General features: G+C 47.0%; 2 protein-coding genes across 2 annotated transcripts; both read left to right on the top strand.

Moving 5' to 3' along the window:
- The first annotated feature begins 3,715 nt into the window (after positions 1–3,715).
- On the top strand, positions 3,716–13,370 carry Tnfsf12 (TNF superfamily member 12). Its single transcript, XM_076870051.1, has 7 exons — positions 3,716–3,967; positions 4,131–4,178; positions 4,760–4,835; positions 5,581–5,634; positions 5,718–5,753; positions 12,275–12,399; positions 12,605–13,370. Exons 1-7 carry the CDS (start codon positions 3,809–3,811, stop codon positions 12,854–12,856), a joined length of 750 nt encoding a protein of 249 aa, XP_076726166.1. The 5' UTR covers positions 3,716–3,808; the 3' UTR covers positions 12,857–13,370.
- Tnfsf13 (TNF superfamily member 13) lies at positions 13,370–16,535 on the top strand. The gene is made up of 7 exons (XM_076870050.1): positions 13,370–13,637; positions 14,498–14,727; positions 15,061–15,139; positions 15,314–15,361; positions 15,518–15,636; positions 15,860–15,998; positions 16,219–16,535. The coding sequence occupies exons 1-7, from the start codon at positions 13,370–13,372 to the stop codon at positions 16,326–16,328; spliced, it is 993 nt and encodes a 330-aa protein (XP_076726165.1). The 3' UTR covers positions 16,329–16,535.
- The last annotated feature ends 1,133 nt before the right edge of the window (positions 16,536–17,668 follow it).

Genomic DNA, 17,668 nt, shown 5'->3' on the forward strand with positions numbered 1-17,668 from the left:
TTCAAAAAAAAAAAAAAAAAAAGGGAAAAAATCCCTTTATATTCCATTATCTCTTTCCCTTTCCTTTTCCTTCCTTCTTTCTTTCCATCCTTCTTTTTTTTTTTTTTTTTTTTTTGTAGTGGGAATCAAACTCAGGATGTTTTTACCACAGATCTAGCCCTTTTTACTTTTTGAGACAGGGTCTTATTTTTATGTGGTGCTGAGGATTGAACCCAGTGCCTCACACATGCTAGGCAAGCGCTCTACCACCAAGCCACAACCCCAGCCCCTGGCCTCAAATTTTTGATCCTCCTTCCTCAGCCTTTCAAGTTGCTGGGATTACACGCGCATACCATGGTGCCCAAGTTCCATCATCTTTTTCTTCATTTCATTTCTATGCACCTATATAATTCACCTATATAATCCTAACCGTAGCCTCTAGGCCCAGAATAATGCCAGAGAGAACTTGCATCAATGGAAGAAAGTCACAAGTTTAAATAAAAGGAAATTTAAATCAATTTCAATATTATATAGATCCTGAAAATGACACTGAATTAGACATTAAATAAACAGTGAAGACATACATGGTCCTCATGTTACGGAGTTCTTGCTTCCCCAATGTTGAAGAATAACACCAAAGAAGCACGCCTTGCAGAGGCAAGGTCAGAGTAGAAATTAGAAGTTTATTAAAGGACGGCAGAAAAGACTTCTCCAGGAGGAAGAAGGGGACCCAAGAGGTGGAATCTGTGGAAGTGCGGTTGTCTCCCCTTTTTATAGTTTTGGTGATGGAATGTAAGGGGGAAGGGTTGGGACACAGGTGGGCCAAACATGTAATCTGGGCAGGAAGGACTTCATTAACACTTCTTTGGGATGGGCTATCTCCCAATCTGTTGGGGGCTGTTTCCTGGGTTCCATTAACATTCCTTTGGGGTGGACTTTGGCCTAGGGCTTTTCCATTCCAAGAGTTGTCCTGCGTTTCTGGAATCATTATCAGCATGGTCTCCATTTTAGATTTCACTGATATTAGACCCGATTTACCTAACTACACAGACTACCTAACTTTAAATCTGGCTTCACTCATCCTCTGGAATTTTCAGTTCAACCAACAAACAAATGTTTAGCTGGGCGCAGAGGCACATGCCTGTAATCCCAGTGACTTGGGAAGGTGAGGCAGAAGGATCACAAGTTTGAGACCAGCCTCAACAACTTTGTGAGGCCTTAAGCAACTTAAATATGACCCTCTGGGCTGGGGATGTGGCTCAAGCGGTAGTGCACTCGCCTGGCATGCATGCGGCCGGGGTTCAATCCTCAGCACCACATACAAACAAAGATGTTGTGTCCGCCGAGAACTAAAAAATAAATATTAAAAAATTCTCTCTCTCTAAAATAAATAAATAAATATGACCCTCAAAATAAAAATTAAAAAGGATTGAAGATACAGCTCAGTGTTTAAGGGCCCCTGGGTTCAATCCTCAATGCCAAAAAAGGAACAAATGTTTATTAAGTATCTATTATGTCCAAGGGATTGCTGCTTCTGCTGTAGTTTGAGAACTGAAGCCACTTACCCACACAGCTAATGCTGATATGAGAGTCACATTGATATAACTATTCCACTATCTTCACTGGCATAACTATTATATCAAGGGACCATTGCCTGGGAAGTTAAACTGAACATTTCAAATTAACTTCATTGTTTCTGAAAGACCTGTCAACCCTTTAATATAATCGACTATCAATTTGCCCCTAAGATTGAACTCCTCACCTCAAAACCTCCCCTTTGTTGTGCTCATCCCAAAATACTATGACATGATCCTTTCCCACCCCTAACCAATCCCTGCCCCCACCCAGCATTAAAAGACCCTATCCCTTAACCCAGGCTTGGATATCTCAATGAATACCATAACCTTGCACTTTTTCCAAGGAGGCACAGTCAGACTGCTGAGGGGTCAGCAATGAACTTAGCTTCACCTTATTCAATAGGTGTGGTAGTGACAGTGCAGGAGTCAACATTTGACAAGGTAGTGGGGATATGGTAGTGAATAATGTCCTTGCAGAATTTGCATTCCAGAGAGAGACAATAAGCAGATAAACCAGGAGATAAGTACTTTAATAATATTTGACAATGTAGCTGGGGAAATAGACAATACCCAAGTCACCAAACGTATCATTACAAATCGCAATAACTAAGAAAGCAATAAAGGACACCGGAATAGAGACTGAGGGGAGTTGGAAGTCTCAATTTAATTTTATTGTTTATCTATTTATTTTTTGTGGTATTGGGAATTGAACCCATTGGGGATTGCTTTACCACTGAGTTACATCTTCAGGTCTTTTTACTTTTTATTTTGAGATAAAAGTCTTGCTACATTGCTGTGGCTAGCCTTGAGGAAGTGGCTTTCCATCCTCCTGCCTCAGCCTCCCTGGTAGCTTGTATTTCAAGTACCAGTATCACCACACAGGGCACAGTGATCTCAATTTTATAGATGATCCTCCAAAGTGCCTTAAGCTGAGGATGGATGTGGTCTGAGAGTTCCTAGTATAGGAATTACATGTATTGAAACCCTGAAGCACACACAAGCCCTTTAGCAGTTTCTGGAACAAAGAGAAGTCTTCGAGACAGAAGTGAGTGAGGAAAAAGCCAGGACTGACCCTGGTAGATTTCCTATTCTTACCTTACTCAGAGGCTCAGCTTCACTTAGTGTTTATTTATTTATTTATTTATTCATTTATTTATTCATTCATTCATTCATGCAGTGCTGGGGATTAAACACAGGGCCTCCAGTGCTCTACCCCAGAGCTACACCCCTGTCCTCTAATTGCTCTTGTAACAGATTTTTTTCTAATACGTTTCACTGCAAATATGCAGAAGTGAACATTACAGACTAAAGTGAACATTACAACTGTAAGAACCTTGTTGTTTGCGTAACTGTTTTTGGCAAAAACGGCCCAGTTTTACCAAATTCGTGTAGGGGGCTCCTGAAGCTTTGCCTTGAGCTCCATAAGCCGTGTCATCAGCTGAAAGGGCCCCCATGTCTCCAGAAAAGCGGCTATGGGAACATATTAAGGATGCACCATTTCTCTGGCTTGCATTCTCTAGCTGCAGGACGTTGAAGTTTAAATCTACTACCAACTGCTTTGCTGAAAGAAGTGAAAATATGACCCAAGTTAATGGATGTTCACAGGCTCTTTTCTAATTACTTCCTGGAGAAAAATGTCTTTAGGTGCCGCTGATAAATTAAAATGTGTCCAAACCGGTGAGGAGGATGGTGCATTGGCCCTCACCTAACAGGCTGAGGGAATAACAATCCCAGACATTCACTGGCTAGTGCTGGGCTCTTGGTCGGGAGCCCGCTGGGCAGGACTGTCCTGTAAGAGTTCCAGGGAGCCCCTGGCCCCATCACAATGCACACAGGCCTGGGTGGGGTTCCTGGTTATTTCTGCTTTCGCTCCCTCTCATCGGCCTCTGCCTGAAATGTCATCAGATGCACAGTCCCATCGCGGTCGCCCTCGCACGCACACAAACCTCCACCCGCGTGTACACGCCCGGGTGCTGCGTGCCTCTGGCCCGGTGCTGTGCTCCGTGCGCTGAAATCGCTGGGGCGCACACTTGCTGGGCACACACTTGCTGCGTGCACGGTACTCAGCTGGGAGGCTCGGAGTTTAATCACACACAAACAGTGTCCGGCTTCCTGTCCTCATCACACCCCTCCCTCCCCGTTTCCCTTGCCCCTCCCTCTCCCCGGCCCGATCCGCCCGCCCGCTCCCCCTCCCTCGATCCCTCGGGTCCTGGGATGGGGGGGCGGTGAGGCAGGCACAGCCCCCCGCCCCCATGGCCGCCCGTCGGAGCCAGAGGCGGAGGGGGCGCCAGGGGGAGCCGGGCACCGCCCTGCTGGCCCCGTTTGTGCTGGGCCTGGGCCTGGCGCTGGCTTGCCTTGGCCTCCTGCTGGCCGTGGTCAGCCTGGGGAGCCGGGCATCGCTGTCTGCCCAGGTGAGGCCTGGCAGCACACCCCTTCCCTGGGCACATTAGCAGCAGAGACTGCAGAAGAACCTATGGGGGTCGGGTGGGCAGAGGGCCAGGGGACCTGAGGATGGGTGGAGGGCGAGATGTCAGGTGAAGAAGAACAGGGTGACGGCTGCCTCCTTCCCAGCAGGAGCCTTCCCAGGGGGAGCTGTTGGCAGAGGAGGACCAGGAGCTGCTGGTGAGTAGGTGTGGGCACTGTGTGTGGGCTGCTAGGCAGGGGAAGCATGTCAGAGCTGAGGCTGCAGCTGTGCCAGCTGTGAGGTGTGTGCCCAGTATGTGTGCATGAAGACTCACATGCATGGGTGTGAGTCTCTCTGTGTGTGTGTGTGTGTGTGTAGGGGGGTGCAGCAGTATAAGTGGGTATGTCTGTGTGTGAGAGAGGGTGACCACCATGTATAAGAAGTTTGTGCCCCAGTTGCCAACTGAATGCAAGTGTTTATTGGCTGTAGGTGAAGTGAGGTTATGAGATATACCATTTTGCCATGGGACATGGATGCTGTTATGTGCAGTGTGTATTGCCTAGGCACACTGACTGAGTGTGGGCATTTGTGCAGCTTATTGGAGTGCAGGGGCTGTATGTGGAGGGGATGAGAGGGCAGGAAGGTGTGGCTGGTCTCCGGAAAGGGCCTGACCCCAAGCTTAATCAGTCCCTAAGACTTCTGTGTCCATTGTTGGCTGGTTGCTCTTCTGACAGGCTCTGATCATCTTTGCTTATATCTTTGGGAGGTCCTAGTTGATCCCTGCCCTTAATTCTCCTAGGAACTGAACCCCCAGACTGAGGAAAGCCAGGGTGTTGTGCCTTTCCTGAAACAACTAGTCCGGCCTCGCAGAAATGGTGAGCATCCCTCTAAGAATGACAAGAGTGGCCAGTTTAAGGTGGCTTCTGGATTTATTATTAATTTTGTTCATCATAACAGCCCTGTGAAGTGGGCAGAGCAGAAATCATTATCCTTCAAGAGAAACTGAGGCACAAAGAGTGAAGGGGGATGTTCTGAGTCACACAGATGAACAGTTGAGGCTCAAATTTAGGAATTATAACCTTTGCTCTGAGGCTCCTTTTGTCACATAGACCTGCTTTTCATTAACTCTACCCCAGATATGAAGAGGGGATGGTCAGGAGTTAGGAGGATCCCTGGAGTCATGATGAGGACCCGGTGGGAGAGTCAGAGGCCTGGGACCCAATTAGCAAAGACACTTATGAATGGGATGTCCACATGACCATGGATCCAGGTTCCCATGGGTTACACCTGTTATCTCAATGTTATTTCCCCTGCTGCACTATAAGAAATAGAACCCAGGGCCTTGCATATGTTAGGTGAATACTCTACTACAGAGCTATACCTCCAGCCATTGTGATTATTAATAGCACCCCCTTTTGCTCTCAGAAGCAACCTGATTTGGATGATAATTATATAATCACTCTATTTATTTATGGAAGAAGATGAGGCCTGAGGTTCTGAGGACAGGAGACTAGACAAGACCAAGGACGCCAGGGTCCTGAGAGGAGAGCAGGGCTGCTAAGAGGCTTCTGGGCCTCCAGAGGCATCTACTCTGCTCATCTGTCTTTCCTTGATTCTCAGCACCTAAAGGCCGGAAAGCACGGACTCGCAAAGCGATTGCAGCCCACTATGAAGGTGGGTGATGGGTGAGTCATACCTGGAAGGAAGGGTGACAGAGGGACAGGGCAGGTCTCAATAACCCCTTCTGTGTCTTACAGTTCATCCACAGCCGGGACAGGATGGAGCACAGGCGGGTGAGACCCCATCCCCATCTCTGAGATCTCCTCTTTCATCCTATAGCACTAGCCTCCTGGGAAAGAGATCCCTCAGATCCTTTCACTTCTCAACCCCTGCCCTTCCTTTAGCCTAAGAATCTGAGGAGCCGGTTCATCAAAGTTCTCAGGGTTTGGTTCTCTTTATGACCCATGCCTGGGAACCTGGGAAGACCCTTGCCCTCTTCATAATCCAGGCTGGCTTTTCTACCTCCTCAGTGGCCCCAGCTTTCTCTATCAGCCCTCAGTTTTCAAATACCTGGGATTCATTTGTCCCCCAATCCCCTATATCCCAGGGGTTTGCATGCCCTGGTTATTGTTCCTCCAAATGTTTCTATTCTCTGCTCTTTTTCCTCATTCCTTCCCAACCTCCCACCTTAGCACTACAACCTCAGAACCTCAAACCCACTTCTGGCCCCTTATCCCTTCCTCACCCTCCCATCCCTCCATTCTGCCTCATTTACCCTTCCAAGCTAAGTACCCTGAAACTTCAATTTCATTATTCCATCACTTTTCTGCTTGGCTTCTGGTCTGCCTCTTAATGGCCTGGTCTCAACCTTATTTCTGAGCACTCCCTATGCATTCGCCATGCTTGTAGTGAGCAGATATGTTTGCATTCCAGTGTACCCTCTTCTGGACTTTGCACATGCTGTTCTCTCACCTGAAATGTCCCTCCATTGGGAAGGCCAGGAGTCAAAACATGAGGACAGGTCCAGTCCAGGGTGTTTGCAGCAGAGATGGAGAGAAGTAGATGGATTCAGCATGTGGTTTGAAGATACAAGGAGGGATTGTTTGTAGGTCTGATACAAAGAATAAGAGAAACTGAGGAACCACGAATGACAAATATATTTTAAAATATATTTTGTGGTTCTGGGAATGGAACCCAGGGCCTCATGCATGCTAGGCAAAGCCACTACCTCTAAGCTACATTCCCAGTTCTGCAATGGTTTGAGGGATGGGCATGGGGTAGAGAGGAGAAAGGTTTTTATGTTCTCTTATCCCTCCATACTAATGAATCCATAACTATGACCTAATGTTATTTTCACACACACAAAAAAAATTTCCCAGGTACTAGGGATTGAATATAGGGGTGCTCTATTATTAAACTACATCCCCAGCCCTTTTATATTTTTTTAAAATTTTGAGACAGAGTCTTGCTTAGTTGCCCAAGTGGTCCTTGAATTCGAAATCTTCCTGTCTCAGACTCCCAGATAGCTGAGATTACAAGTGTGTACCACTGCACTCAACTTTTGATTTCTCAATTTGTAACTTGGATATCTCTGGAAATGAAAAAGCCACTTGTAAGACAGGGTTTACAAGAAATGTTACCAGGGATGAAGTAAGTTGGAATGTGTACATTCTGTCTGATCTTCATAATAGCCCTCAAAGGATGTTCTGGTAATCTCTGTTTAATAATTAACTGAGATGCTTAATAATAAACAAGTGGATAGGCAATACTAAAGGGAATTTCACAAATAGATGGCTGGACATAGTAGACTAGCTCAGGCTAGGTGAGGAACTATAAAGACAGAAGTACGTGGTTTGAAGATACAAGGAGGGATTGTTTGTGGGTCTCATGGGAGTTAAGTATACACCCACCATCCCAGTGATTCAAGAGGCTGAGACAGGAGGATTGTAAGTTTGAGGCTAGTCTCAGCAATTTAGTGAGACCCTGCTTCAAAATAAAAAGTCAAAAGGGCTGGGAATGTAACTCAGTGGTAAAGTGCCCCTGGATTAAAAAAAAAAAAAAAAAAAAAAAAAAAAGTAATGGATGGTATTTAAAGCTACAGAACTGAATAAGACACCCAGGGAAAGAAAGAAGCTCTACGGCCCCAGGCCATCTGGACATAGGGAGAAGGAGGGAAGCTGGGCTGAGATTGAGAAGCAGACATAGAGGAAGAAACTCAGGGAGGGTGGTGTCCTGTAATCTAAGACTCTGATTTAAGAAGGAGGATGTGGCTGGCTGTACAGAAGCAGCTGATGCATCACATGAGATGAGAACAGAGGAATGACTGCTGGGTTTGGTAACATTAAAGACGACTGGTGACCTTGATGACTGATGACGGAGGTTTTGGTGGTGGAGTTAGAATAGAGGCCTGTATGGGTTGAGTCAAGAAAATAAAAAAATTAGAGATAGTGACAATCCTTTTTAGAAGTTTCTCTAGGACAAAGAGCAGAGAAATGAACCACTAGGTGCAGGGAAGTGTGCATCAGAAAAATTTAGTCCTTTTAAGCAATACTATATTCCTCTTAGTTTTATTGAGTGCGTTTTGGACTATGACTAGCCCTCATGTATTTGATTCTGTCTGATCTTCAATAATAGCTCTAAAAGAAGGATGTTCTGGTAATATCTGTTTAAAGATGGACATTATACAGCTTGTCCAAGGTCATAATGATATTAGGAAGAAGCAGGCTGTGAAGCCAGCTAGAGTGTGCTCATATGCTGGACATGGTCCACATGAGAGGTATACTTGCTGGGGTGAGGGTTGGGGATCCTGCAGGGGCAATGTCCAAGAGACATTGGAGGGGATGCTTTCCATCAGGAAGAGAGGACACATCTTCCATCATCACAAGGGGGTCTAAGGAGTCTGAGAGAACAGGTAGGTTTATAGATTTTGTTGGTGTGGGGGTGAGAGAGCCCTTGTCTGAGAACTTCTAGGTCCTCCAGAGAACTAGGGAGATAGGGACAGGGGGTTTGAGGAGAGACGGTACCAAATCATTGTCTTTGGGAAAACGAAAACCTGCTTGGTGGGGGCAAGTGGGTGGCCAGGCAGCACAGAATATCCATTTGAAGTTTTTGTGTGACCATAGTTTCAAACACACTCTGCCCTTTGGTTACAACCAGCCTTTGCTCAAGCTGGTTCCATAGCTGGGATTCCTTCCCTCCTTTTCTCCCCTCCCTCTTCTTCATGGCCCGGCCAGCCCTCCACCTCTCAGTATAGTTCACTTATTTTGGCAGTTACCCAAGACATCCATTTATTCATTGACTGAACACACACGCACTAAGAACCTGCTATTTGCTAGGGACCAGCCTAGGTGACCCTAGCAAATCACACCCACACCTGTGCTCAAGAAGTCACTGTCTAGGACAGGAGACAGCATATAAATATGTAATTACACTGCCATGTGACAAGGTCAACACTCAGAGTAGACAAAGATCCATGGCAGGATACAGGAAGACAAAACAACTTCAGAGAGGAACCAGGGACTCCTTCCCTATGACAGTGAGGCATCACTGGGCTTTGAAACCTGAGTGTAAGGTGGCCAAGGGATCAGGGTGTGGCAGGTAAAGGAATCACCATGTGAAAGCCTGGAGTTTGCCAAGGGTCTGACAGGCTGGGGGCTGTGAGAAGTTCAGTGTGGCTGAAGCAGAAAGTGCTAGAGAACAGGGTGGGTTATGAGGCTGTGGAAGACGAAGCCGGGTCACAAAGGAGTTTGGAAGTCATTCTCAGGTAGGCCATTGAAAGTAATGTGAAGTGGGAGGGTGCAAGAAGATGGGAGAGTTGTGCTGTGACCAGCTAAGGCTTCATGTCTGTGAGGGGATGGCAGATTCACTCAATTGTCCATTTAATACAAGAAAATGGAAGCTGAACAGCCAAAGGAAACCTTCCCCAACATGGAAACTAATGGTGAATTTGTGTATTTGTGTGAAACAGTATTCTGGAAAGTTTTTCTAAGAATAGTGGAGAACTGAAGGGTCTTGCATCTTTTTTTTTTTTTTTTTTTTTTTTTTTTTTTTTTTAATCTACCCAACATTCCTCTGCTTCATAGGTGTTCTGCATTTGAGGCGTAGTGAATCTTTGCTGTTCACCAGGTGTAATGTTTTAGTTTCTTACAAACAGGGCTGGTCGGGGGAAGGGCATAAAAAACTAACATTGAAATTTTGAAACAGCACAGAATGAGTGAATTTTATTTTTTGTTCATTGTTGGTGGTTAAAAAAAAAATACCCCCCATGTTTAAAAAAAGAAAGAAAGGTAATGTGAAGGGACTGGGGTTGTGGCTCAGTGGTAGAGCACTTGCCTTAGCATGTATGAGGCACTAGGTTTGATCCTCAGCACCACATATAAATAAATAAAAAATAAAGGTACGTCAATAACTAAAAAATATTTTAAAAAGAAAGAAAGGTAATGTGAAGCCAGGCACCATGGAGAATGCCTATAATCCCCAGAGGCCAACCTCAACAACTTAATGAATTCCTACCTCAAAACAAAATCTTTTTTTTTTTTTTTTAAATATTTCTTTATTTTTTTTAGTTATTGGCAGACACAACATCTTTGTTGATATGTGGTGCTGAGGATTGAACCCGGGCCGCACGAATGCCAGACAAGCGCGCTACCGCTTGAGCCACATCCCCAGCCCAAAACAAAATCTTTAGAAAGGGCTGTGGCTATAGCTCAGTGGTCGGTGGAGTGTTCACCTAGCATATGTTAGGCACTGGGTTTGGTCCTCAGCATCACATAAAATATAAATAAATAAAATAGAGGTATTGTGTCTATCTACAACTAAAAAAAAAAAAAAAAAAAAAAAGAAGAAGAAGAAGAAAGAAAGAAAGAAAAAGGGCCAGGAATGTAGTTCAGTTCTAGAGCACTTGATTTATGGGCAGCCCTGGGTTTTATCAACCCAGTATTGAAGAAAAAAAAAAAAAAAAAAAAAAAGATGATCACCCTTGCTCTCATGGGGTAGTAAGATTCCAAACAAACACATGAATGAATAATGAATAAATGAGATATATTCTCTTGTTGATGACTGCTAGGAAAGAAACAGAAGAGGGAAGAGATTAATGGAGGCAGGGATGGGGCTGACTTTTTTTTTTTTTTTTTTTTGATACTGGGGATTGAATCCAGAGGCCATTTACCACTGAGCTACATCACCAGCCCTTTTTATTTTTCTCTTGAGACAGGGTCTTACTAAGTTGCTTAGGGCCTTGTGAAGTTGCTGAGGTTGGCCTTGAATATGTGATCCTCCTGCTTCAGCCTTCCAATTTGCTGAGGTTGCAGGTGTGCATCACCATACCCAGCAGGGCTGATTTTTAAAAACTGGGTGACCCAGAAGGCAGAGGTGCCAGCCAGGGAGGAATCCTGGGAAGAGGGAAGAAGGCCTGCAGGGAGGAAGAATGAGCTTGGTGCCTGGAAGGAACAGGATGAAGGCCACAAGGTGGGAGGGAGTGATTAGAGGAGTGTGAGATTAGATTGGGGAAACAGACAGCAAGCTTGGGCTGGGTTGGTGACTTGGAAACCACCTGATACTCCATTTTTATTTCTTTAGCAATTTGCAATTACCCTAGCCCTAGGGGTTTCTTTCTTTCCTTTTGTTTGTTTCTGTGATGCTAGAGATGATACTCAGGGCCTTGCCCATTCTAGGCAAGTGCCCTGCGACTGAACTACATCCCTAAACCCTCTAGAGTTTTGGTGGGTTTTTTGGTATGGGGATTGAACTCAGGGACACTCAACCACTGAGTCACCTCCCCAGCCCTTTTTTCTATTTTATTTAGAGACAGGATCTCACTGAGTTGCTAGCACCTTGCCATTGCTGAGGCTGGCTTTGAACTTGTGATCATCTTGCCTCAGCCTCCCACTAGAGTTTGTTTTTTGATAATAGATTTTTTGAGATATACTGCATATCTCATATAATTTACCCATTTAAAATTTATAACCTAATGTTTTTTTTTCTGTTTGTTTTTGTTTTTGGTACTGGGGACAGAATCAAAAACCCATGCTAGGAAAGAACTGTATCCACTTAGCTACACCCCTAACCCCAACCCAAGAGTTTTTTAGTATATTCACAGAATTGTGCAACCATCAATCATCACAGGATATTTTGATTTTAGGATATTTTGTTCACCTCCACAAGAGGTCCCTTAGACATTACCTCCTATTATCATTCCCTACCCTTAAGCAACCAATAATCGACTTTCTATCTCTCTAGATTCGTCTGTTATGGACACTTCCTATAAATGGGATCATAAAATATGTGGTCCTTTTGGAACTTTCTTTCACTTAGTATAATGTTTTCAATGTTCAGCCACATGATAGCATACACCAATACTTTATTCCTTTTATGGTTGAATAATATTCCATTGTATGAATAAACCACATTTTATTCATACAGGTTATGAACATTGGGATGTCATTTTTTTCTTTTTAATTATAATGATTCAAGTAATGTATGTACACATATTCAACATAAAAGAGGCAAACAATGTAGACACAGGTGAAGAAAATGCAAAAATCCTCATTTTTCCTTAAATCCTACTCTGCTCCCCAGAAACAATCGGGTGACAATTTTGTCCTGAATCTTCCTGGTCATATATGTTAGATTTCTTCACACAATGTCCAATTTTACTTTGGGCTGCATAGGTCATGGCTCCTCCCATACCTTGGGCAGTTGATCTCTCTTCTGGATTAAGGTGGGCCCCAAATGTTTATTAGCTTAATGGATCCTTGGCGAATGTGTGGGAGTCCTGTAAAGGGACTTTTCCTTATCTTTGAACATCCATGTTCAGGTGTGGATGGGACAGTAAGTGGCTGGGAGGAAGCCAAAATCAACAGCTCCAACCCTCTGCGCTATGACCGTCAGATTGGGGAGTTTAGAGTCACCAGGGCTGGGCTCTACTACCTATACTGTCAGGTAAGACCCACCTGGCTACAAGGGTAAAGGAGAAACTGAGGGGAGAAGGGCTTGGTTTGCGGGGGGAACAAAGAGGTCAAGATCAAGGCTGGGGAGGGAGAGTTTGGGGTTTTGGAAGAATGGGATACTTGGGTCTCTAAGGATATTTGAAACTGAGGTGAGAGCAAGCAGAGGCCTAGAAGCTGCTTGCCCTCTCCCACCCCAGGTGCACTTTGATGAGGGGAAGGCTGTCTACCTGAAGCTGGACTTGCTGGTGGATGATGTGCTGGCCCTGCGCTGCCTAGAGGAGTTCTCTGCCACAGCAACGAGTTCCCTTGGGCCCCAGCTTCATCTCTGCCAGGTGTCTGGGCTATTGCCCCTGCGGTCAGGATCTTCCCTGCGGATCCGCACCCTCCCCTGGGCCCATCTCAAGGCTGCCCCCTTCCTCACCTACTTTGGACTCTTCCAGGTTCACTGAGGGACCCTGCAAATTTTCCAGCTGCCAGCTCCCCATGCAGCTCTCTCAGTGCCCAGTCCCTTCTACCCCACCTAAGCTCCAGACCTGCCTTTCCCTCCATAGGCTGCCAGGGCTTATTCACTTTATCCCTCATAAACATTCCCATTCCTCTCTTACAACACCCTCCCTGCTTTTCACCTCACTGGCTCCCAAAGCCCTTATCTTTTCACACCCCCATTCCCATTCATCCCTTGATTCCCCCCTAGCCACAGCCCCCCCAGGACACTGTGTTTTCTGGCAAGGATGGGCAAGGAGGGGTCCAGAAGACCCTGCTTTCAGGCACTAAGAGAGGCTGGACCTGGTGGCAGAAAGCAAAAAAAAACCTGGGATTAGGCCAGGAGTTCCCAAATGTGAGGGGTAAGAGCCCAAGACAAGCTCCTCCCTTGATAATTCCCTGTGGATTTTGAAAAAAGATATTATTTTTATTATTATTGTAACAAAATATTGATAAGTGGATATTAAAGAGAACAAGTCATGGTCTCTCTCTTTACTGGGACCCACGGTAGTGGAGAGTCATGGGGAGGGAGTCTGAGCACTGGGAAGCAGGGACCTGCATTCCTCCAGCCCACAGTTGTCAGAAGAAAGCAGAAATGTGCACTGCTCAAGAAAAAAAACGTGTCCTCTGCTCAGGTATTGCAGAAGCAGCCTCATTTCCCTAGGAGGCGGACTTCCTCCTGCGGGGGAATCCCTGGCAGGGAGGAGCAGGGGCCCTTCCTCTTGGCGGCCTTGGGACATACAGCAGGTGCTGGCACATGCCCTGGCTGGGAGATGGGGTGGGATCTGGCTTGGAGGGGTCTCTGAATCCATAGATGGGATGCCGGGGACCAGGCACAAGAAAACATGGGCTCCTGGGGTCCTGGGGAGGAGTCCTGCAGTGGCTGGGGGGCTTAGGGCCGCTTCTTTGTCTCTATCCAGAGCCTTATGTAAGAGCTTTTCTTGGGAAACAGGAAGTCCTGCTTGCCAAGTTCAGCACAGGGAGTAGTGCAGGCCTTATTCCAACACACCCGGCCCGGCCTTAACCCCAGCACCCAGCCAGTTTCTTATTCCTGGTTCTCTTCTCCAGCGACTCCCACCTCCTTTTCTCACCTTCAATTGCCCCTAGCAAACTTCCCCAGTGGTCTCTCCCATGCCTGAGCCAGAGGGTCTTCTGTCCTCATCCCCTGGTCCTCAACACTGCCCAGCTTGTCCCCCATCCTGCGCCTGGCACTATGCCCCATGGCCAACCAGCCTTCCCTCCCCCAACACTGGGGCCGCCCCTGGGTTCCTGAGCTCTGGCCGCTCCCCCTGGGTGTCACTGGTAGCCCCGTCCTTCCTAGAGAGACTGGCACCAAATTCTCCTGAGGCTGGGGGGAGGATCTCAAGGAGACACTAGCCCTACAGAGGGGTGCCAGGAGCACCTAGAGTACCCCTAGCTTGCTTTCCTCCTCCCTCCTTTTTATTCTCAAGTTCCTTTTTATTTCTCCCTTGCGTAACACCCTCTTCCCTTCTGCACCACTGCCTGTACCCCCACCCTCCCTGCCACCTCCTTGCCCCTCCATTCCTGAAGGCACAGCTGTTAGCAGGGTCCTGGGCTCATGCCAGCCTCATCTCCTTTCTTGCTAGCCCCCAAAGGGCCCTCGGGCGACATGGGGGGCCCAGTCCGAGAGCCGGCACTCTCGGTTGCACTCTGGTTAAGTTGGGGGGCAGCTCTGGGGGCTGTGGCTTGTGCCATTGCTCTGCTGACCCAACAAACAGAGCTGCAAAGCCTAAGGAGGGAGGTGAGCCGGCTACAGAGAAACGGAGGTCCCTCACAGAAGGAAGAAGGGTATCCCTGGCACAGTCTCCGAGAGCAGGTGAGTGAGGGGAAATGAGAGTCCTGGAGAGAAGAATGGGTGTCAGGGGGTCTCTAGGTCTCTGAGCTATGGTCTGCAAAGTTTCAAATAGGTGTGAGAGAGGGTCCCAGGTTTGGAAGTCAAGGAAGCGGCCATTCCAGAAAAAGAAACTGTTAAAGATTAATGCTTCTTGAACCTAACAGATCCTGGAGGGCAGCCAGCACCAAGACGCAGGGTGCTGGGGAAAGGTGCATGAGGGATTTGAAGCATTATTAGTTTGGAGGAAAACTGAGAAGGAAGGCTGTCTGGGGTCCTTGCATCTTAGTCTTACCTTGACCCTCTTTCTATAAGCAGAGCCCTGAAGCCCTGGAAGCCTGGGCGAGTGGGGAGAGATCTCGGAGAAGGAGAGCAGTGCTTACCCAGAAGCGGAAGAGTGAGCCCTGGGCACAGTAGGGGTGGGAGGTGATCTTGTAATGTGGGGATCAGATATATATATATATATATATAAATATATATATATTTAACCTGAGCTAAGTGAGGGTGGAGGGCAGACATCAGGGCACCTGAGGTAGACAATCCAACTGAGATTTCCTCCTTCTCTTCTCAGAGAGGCGTTCAGTTCTGCATCTTGTTCCCATTAACATCACCTCCAAGGGTGAGCATTATTTTAAATAATGACTTTGGGGAGGGGCACAAGCAAGGAATTTTGGGGCTGGTATCTGGGCCCAAGAGAATCTTAGAGGTGAAAAATGAGAGATGATAAATGTCTAGGGTGTAAAGAAATCCTGACAGCCACACTCCTCACCTCCAGAGGACTCTGATGTGACAGAGGTGATGTGGCAACCAGCCCTTAGGCGTGGGAGAGGCCTGGAGGCCCAAGGATACGTTGTCCGAGTCTGGGACGCTGGAGTTTATCTGCTGTATAGCCAGGTAACTCCAGGCATACCCTGAACTCCACATGGGGGCCTGGAGGCTATCTCTTTACTCTTCTCCCAGAGCCTGTATGCCCCATACTGAGGGTTCCTGATCCCTCTGTTCATACCAAACTTGGGAGACCCTTATTCATTTCCTAGTTCCTGTGAGGGCTCCAGAGCTGTCTCAGAATGGTCATACCATCCTGGTTTTCTTCAACATCTTCTCTCTTCCCTGCCAGGTCCTGTTTCATGATGTGACTTTCACCATGGGTCAGGTGGTGTCTCGGGAGGGCCAGGGAAGACAGGAAATTCTATTCCGATGTATATGCAGTATGCCTTCAGACCCTGACCGGGCCTACAATAGCTGCTATAGTGCAGGTGAGAATCATATAAGCAGTGGAAGTCGGATGTGAGCAGAGGACATCGCTGAACTAGACGGTGGAAGCCTGGGTGTAGAGGTAGATTTGAGGAATGAAGGACAGAATGCCTAGGTCCTTAGAGGAAGCACAGAAAAGGTGGAGCTGGAGAAGGCAGGGTGAAACATCAGAGTATGTGGATGGCTGTGCTTCATTGAGCATCTGTTTTCTCCTTTTCTCAGGTGTCTTCCATTTACACCAAGGGGATATTCTCAGTGTCCTAATTCCCCGGGCAAAGGCGAAACTTAGTCTCTCTCCACATGGAACCTTCCTAGGGTTTGTGAAACTATGATTGTTACAAAAGGTGCTTCTGAAATGGGAAGACCAGTGGGGGTACACATTGGAGACAGCCAAGAGCTGGCTAGACAAAAGACGGGGAATGGGCAGAAACAGAAGCCTCTACTTGGGTTTGACTTCATCGCTCAGTCCACTCATTCTTCACTCCCAATCCTAGATTTTGACTTAACGGATATTAAAGAGGCAGAATATCTTGCTTTCATCTCCCATCCGCCCAAATTCTTGTGTGTGTGTGTGTGTGTGTGTGTGTGTGTAGGGGGGTTGGGAGGTGGATGCCAGGCATTGTCCAGACGTGCTGTGGGTCCTCTGGAATGCATCCAGAACAGCACTACCATCTAGCGGCAGTTTGAGGGAATCATTCTGCCTGCTGGCACAAGTCCACTAAGCCTTCCTCATTCAGGGAGGGAAAATCTCAGTTTCTAATGCCACACCCCTCTTCAGGTACCCTCTGAAGAAACTCTAGGAGAAACTTCATTCTCACTTCATCTATTGGGCCCCACATTCCGTCACTATTTCCAGAGATGTATCTATTATGCGTCCGTCTGTAGGGCGTGCCCGATGACGAAGGTCCTTTTGCGACCACATTACTTAGGGTCCCAAGTTTTTTGTTTGGTACTGGGGACTCAACCTAGAGGCGCTTTACCATTGAGCGACATGCCCAGCTGATTTCCATTTTGAAAGAGTATTGCTAAGTGGCTAGGGCCTCCCTAACTTGCTAAGGTTAACCTCGAACTTGTGAGCCTCCTGCCTCAGCCTCTCCAGCCGCTAGGACTATAGGACGCGCCACCGCGTCCAGTCGGGTCCCAAGTTATTCCTTTTTTTTTTTTTTTTAATTTTTTTTTATTTTAAAGAGAGAGAGAGAGAGAGAGAGAGAGAGAGAGAGGGAATTTTTTTTTTAATATTTATTTTTTAGTTCTCGGCGGACACAACATCTTTGTTTGTATGTGGTGCTGAGGATCGAACCCGGGGCGCACGCACACTGGGCGAGCGCGCTACCGCTTGAGCCACATCCCCAGCCCCCCAAGTTATTCCTTTAATACTCTCCATTCCCCTAGCGTGGCAGGCTAGACTGGTGGCCAGATGATCCTTGGATGTGTCGTACGCTCTGGCTGGTGTTCACCTCATTCTTTTGAGCTCTTTTTATTCAACAATCGCTAAAGTAAAATAAAAGAATTAAGTCCCCCAGTATTTCGCCTCAAGTCGCTCCCTGTATCAGGACCTCCCTGCCCTCCTGCCTCTGCCCTGGCGCGCCCCACTGGACAAGGGTCTGGGGGCCCCCAGGCTCAGGCCCACGAGCGCCGAACGCAAAAGGGCGTGAATCGAGACGCAACACGC

The sequence above is a fragment of the Callospermophilus lateralis genome, chromosome 11 (assembly GCF_048772815.1).
Source record: "Callospermophilus lateralis isolate mCalLat2 chromosome 11, mCalLat2.hap1, whole genome shotgun sequence".
Classification (NCBI taxonomy): domain Eukaryota; kingdom Metazoa; phylum Chordata; class Mammalia; order Rodentia; family Sciuridae; genus Callospermophilus; species Callospermophilus lateralis.

Excerpts from the sequence above, each read along its gene's own strand:
- Tnfsf12 (XM_076870051.1), top strand. The coding sequence starts at position 3,809 with ATGGCCGCCCGTCGGAGCCAGAGGCGGAGGGGGCGCCAGGGGGAGCCG. Across the intron at positions 5,754-12,274 it reads ACAGGATGGAGCACAGGCGG|GTGTGGATGGGACAGTAAGT; the intron begins GTGAGACCCCAT and ends ATCCATGTTCAG. Across the intron at positions 12,400-12,604 it reads TCTACTACCTATACTGTCAG|GTGCACTTTGATGAGGGGAA; the intron begins GTAAGACCCACC and ends CTCCCACCCCAG.
- Tnfsf13 (XM_076870050.1), top strand. The coding sequence starts at position 13,370 with ATGGTCTCTCTCTTTACTGGGACCCACGGTAGTGGAGAGTCATGGGGA. Across the intron at positions 13,638-14,497 it reads GGCCTTGGGACATACAGCAG|CCCCCAAAGGGCCCTCGGGC; the intron begins GTGCTGGCACAT and ends CTTTCTTGCTAG. Across the intron at positions 15,140-15,313 it reads GCTTACCCAGAAGCGGAAGA|AGAGGCGTTCAGTTCTGCAT; the intron begins GTGAGCCCTGGG and ends TTCTCTTCTCAG.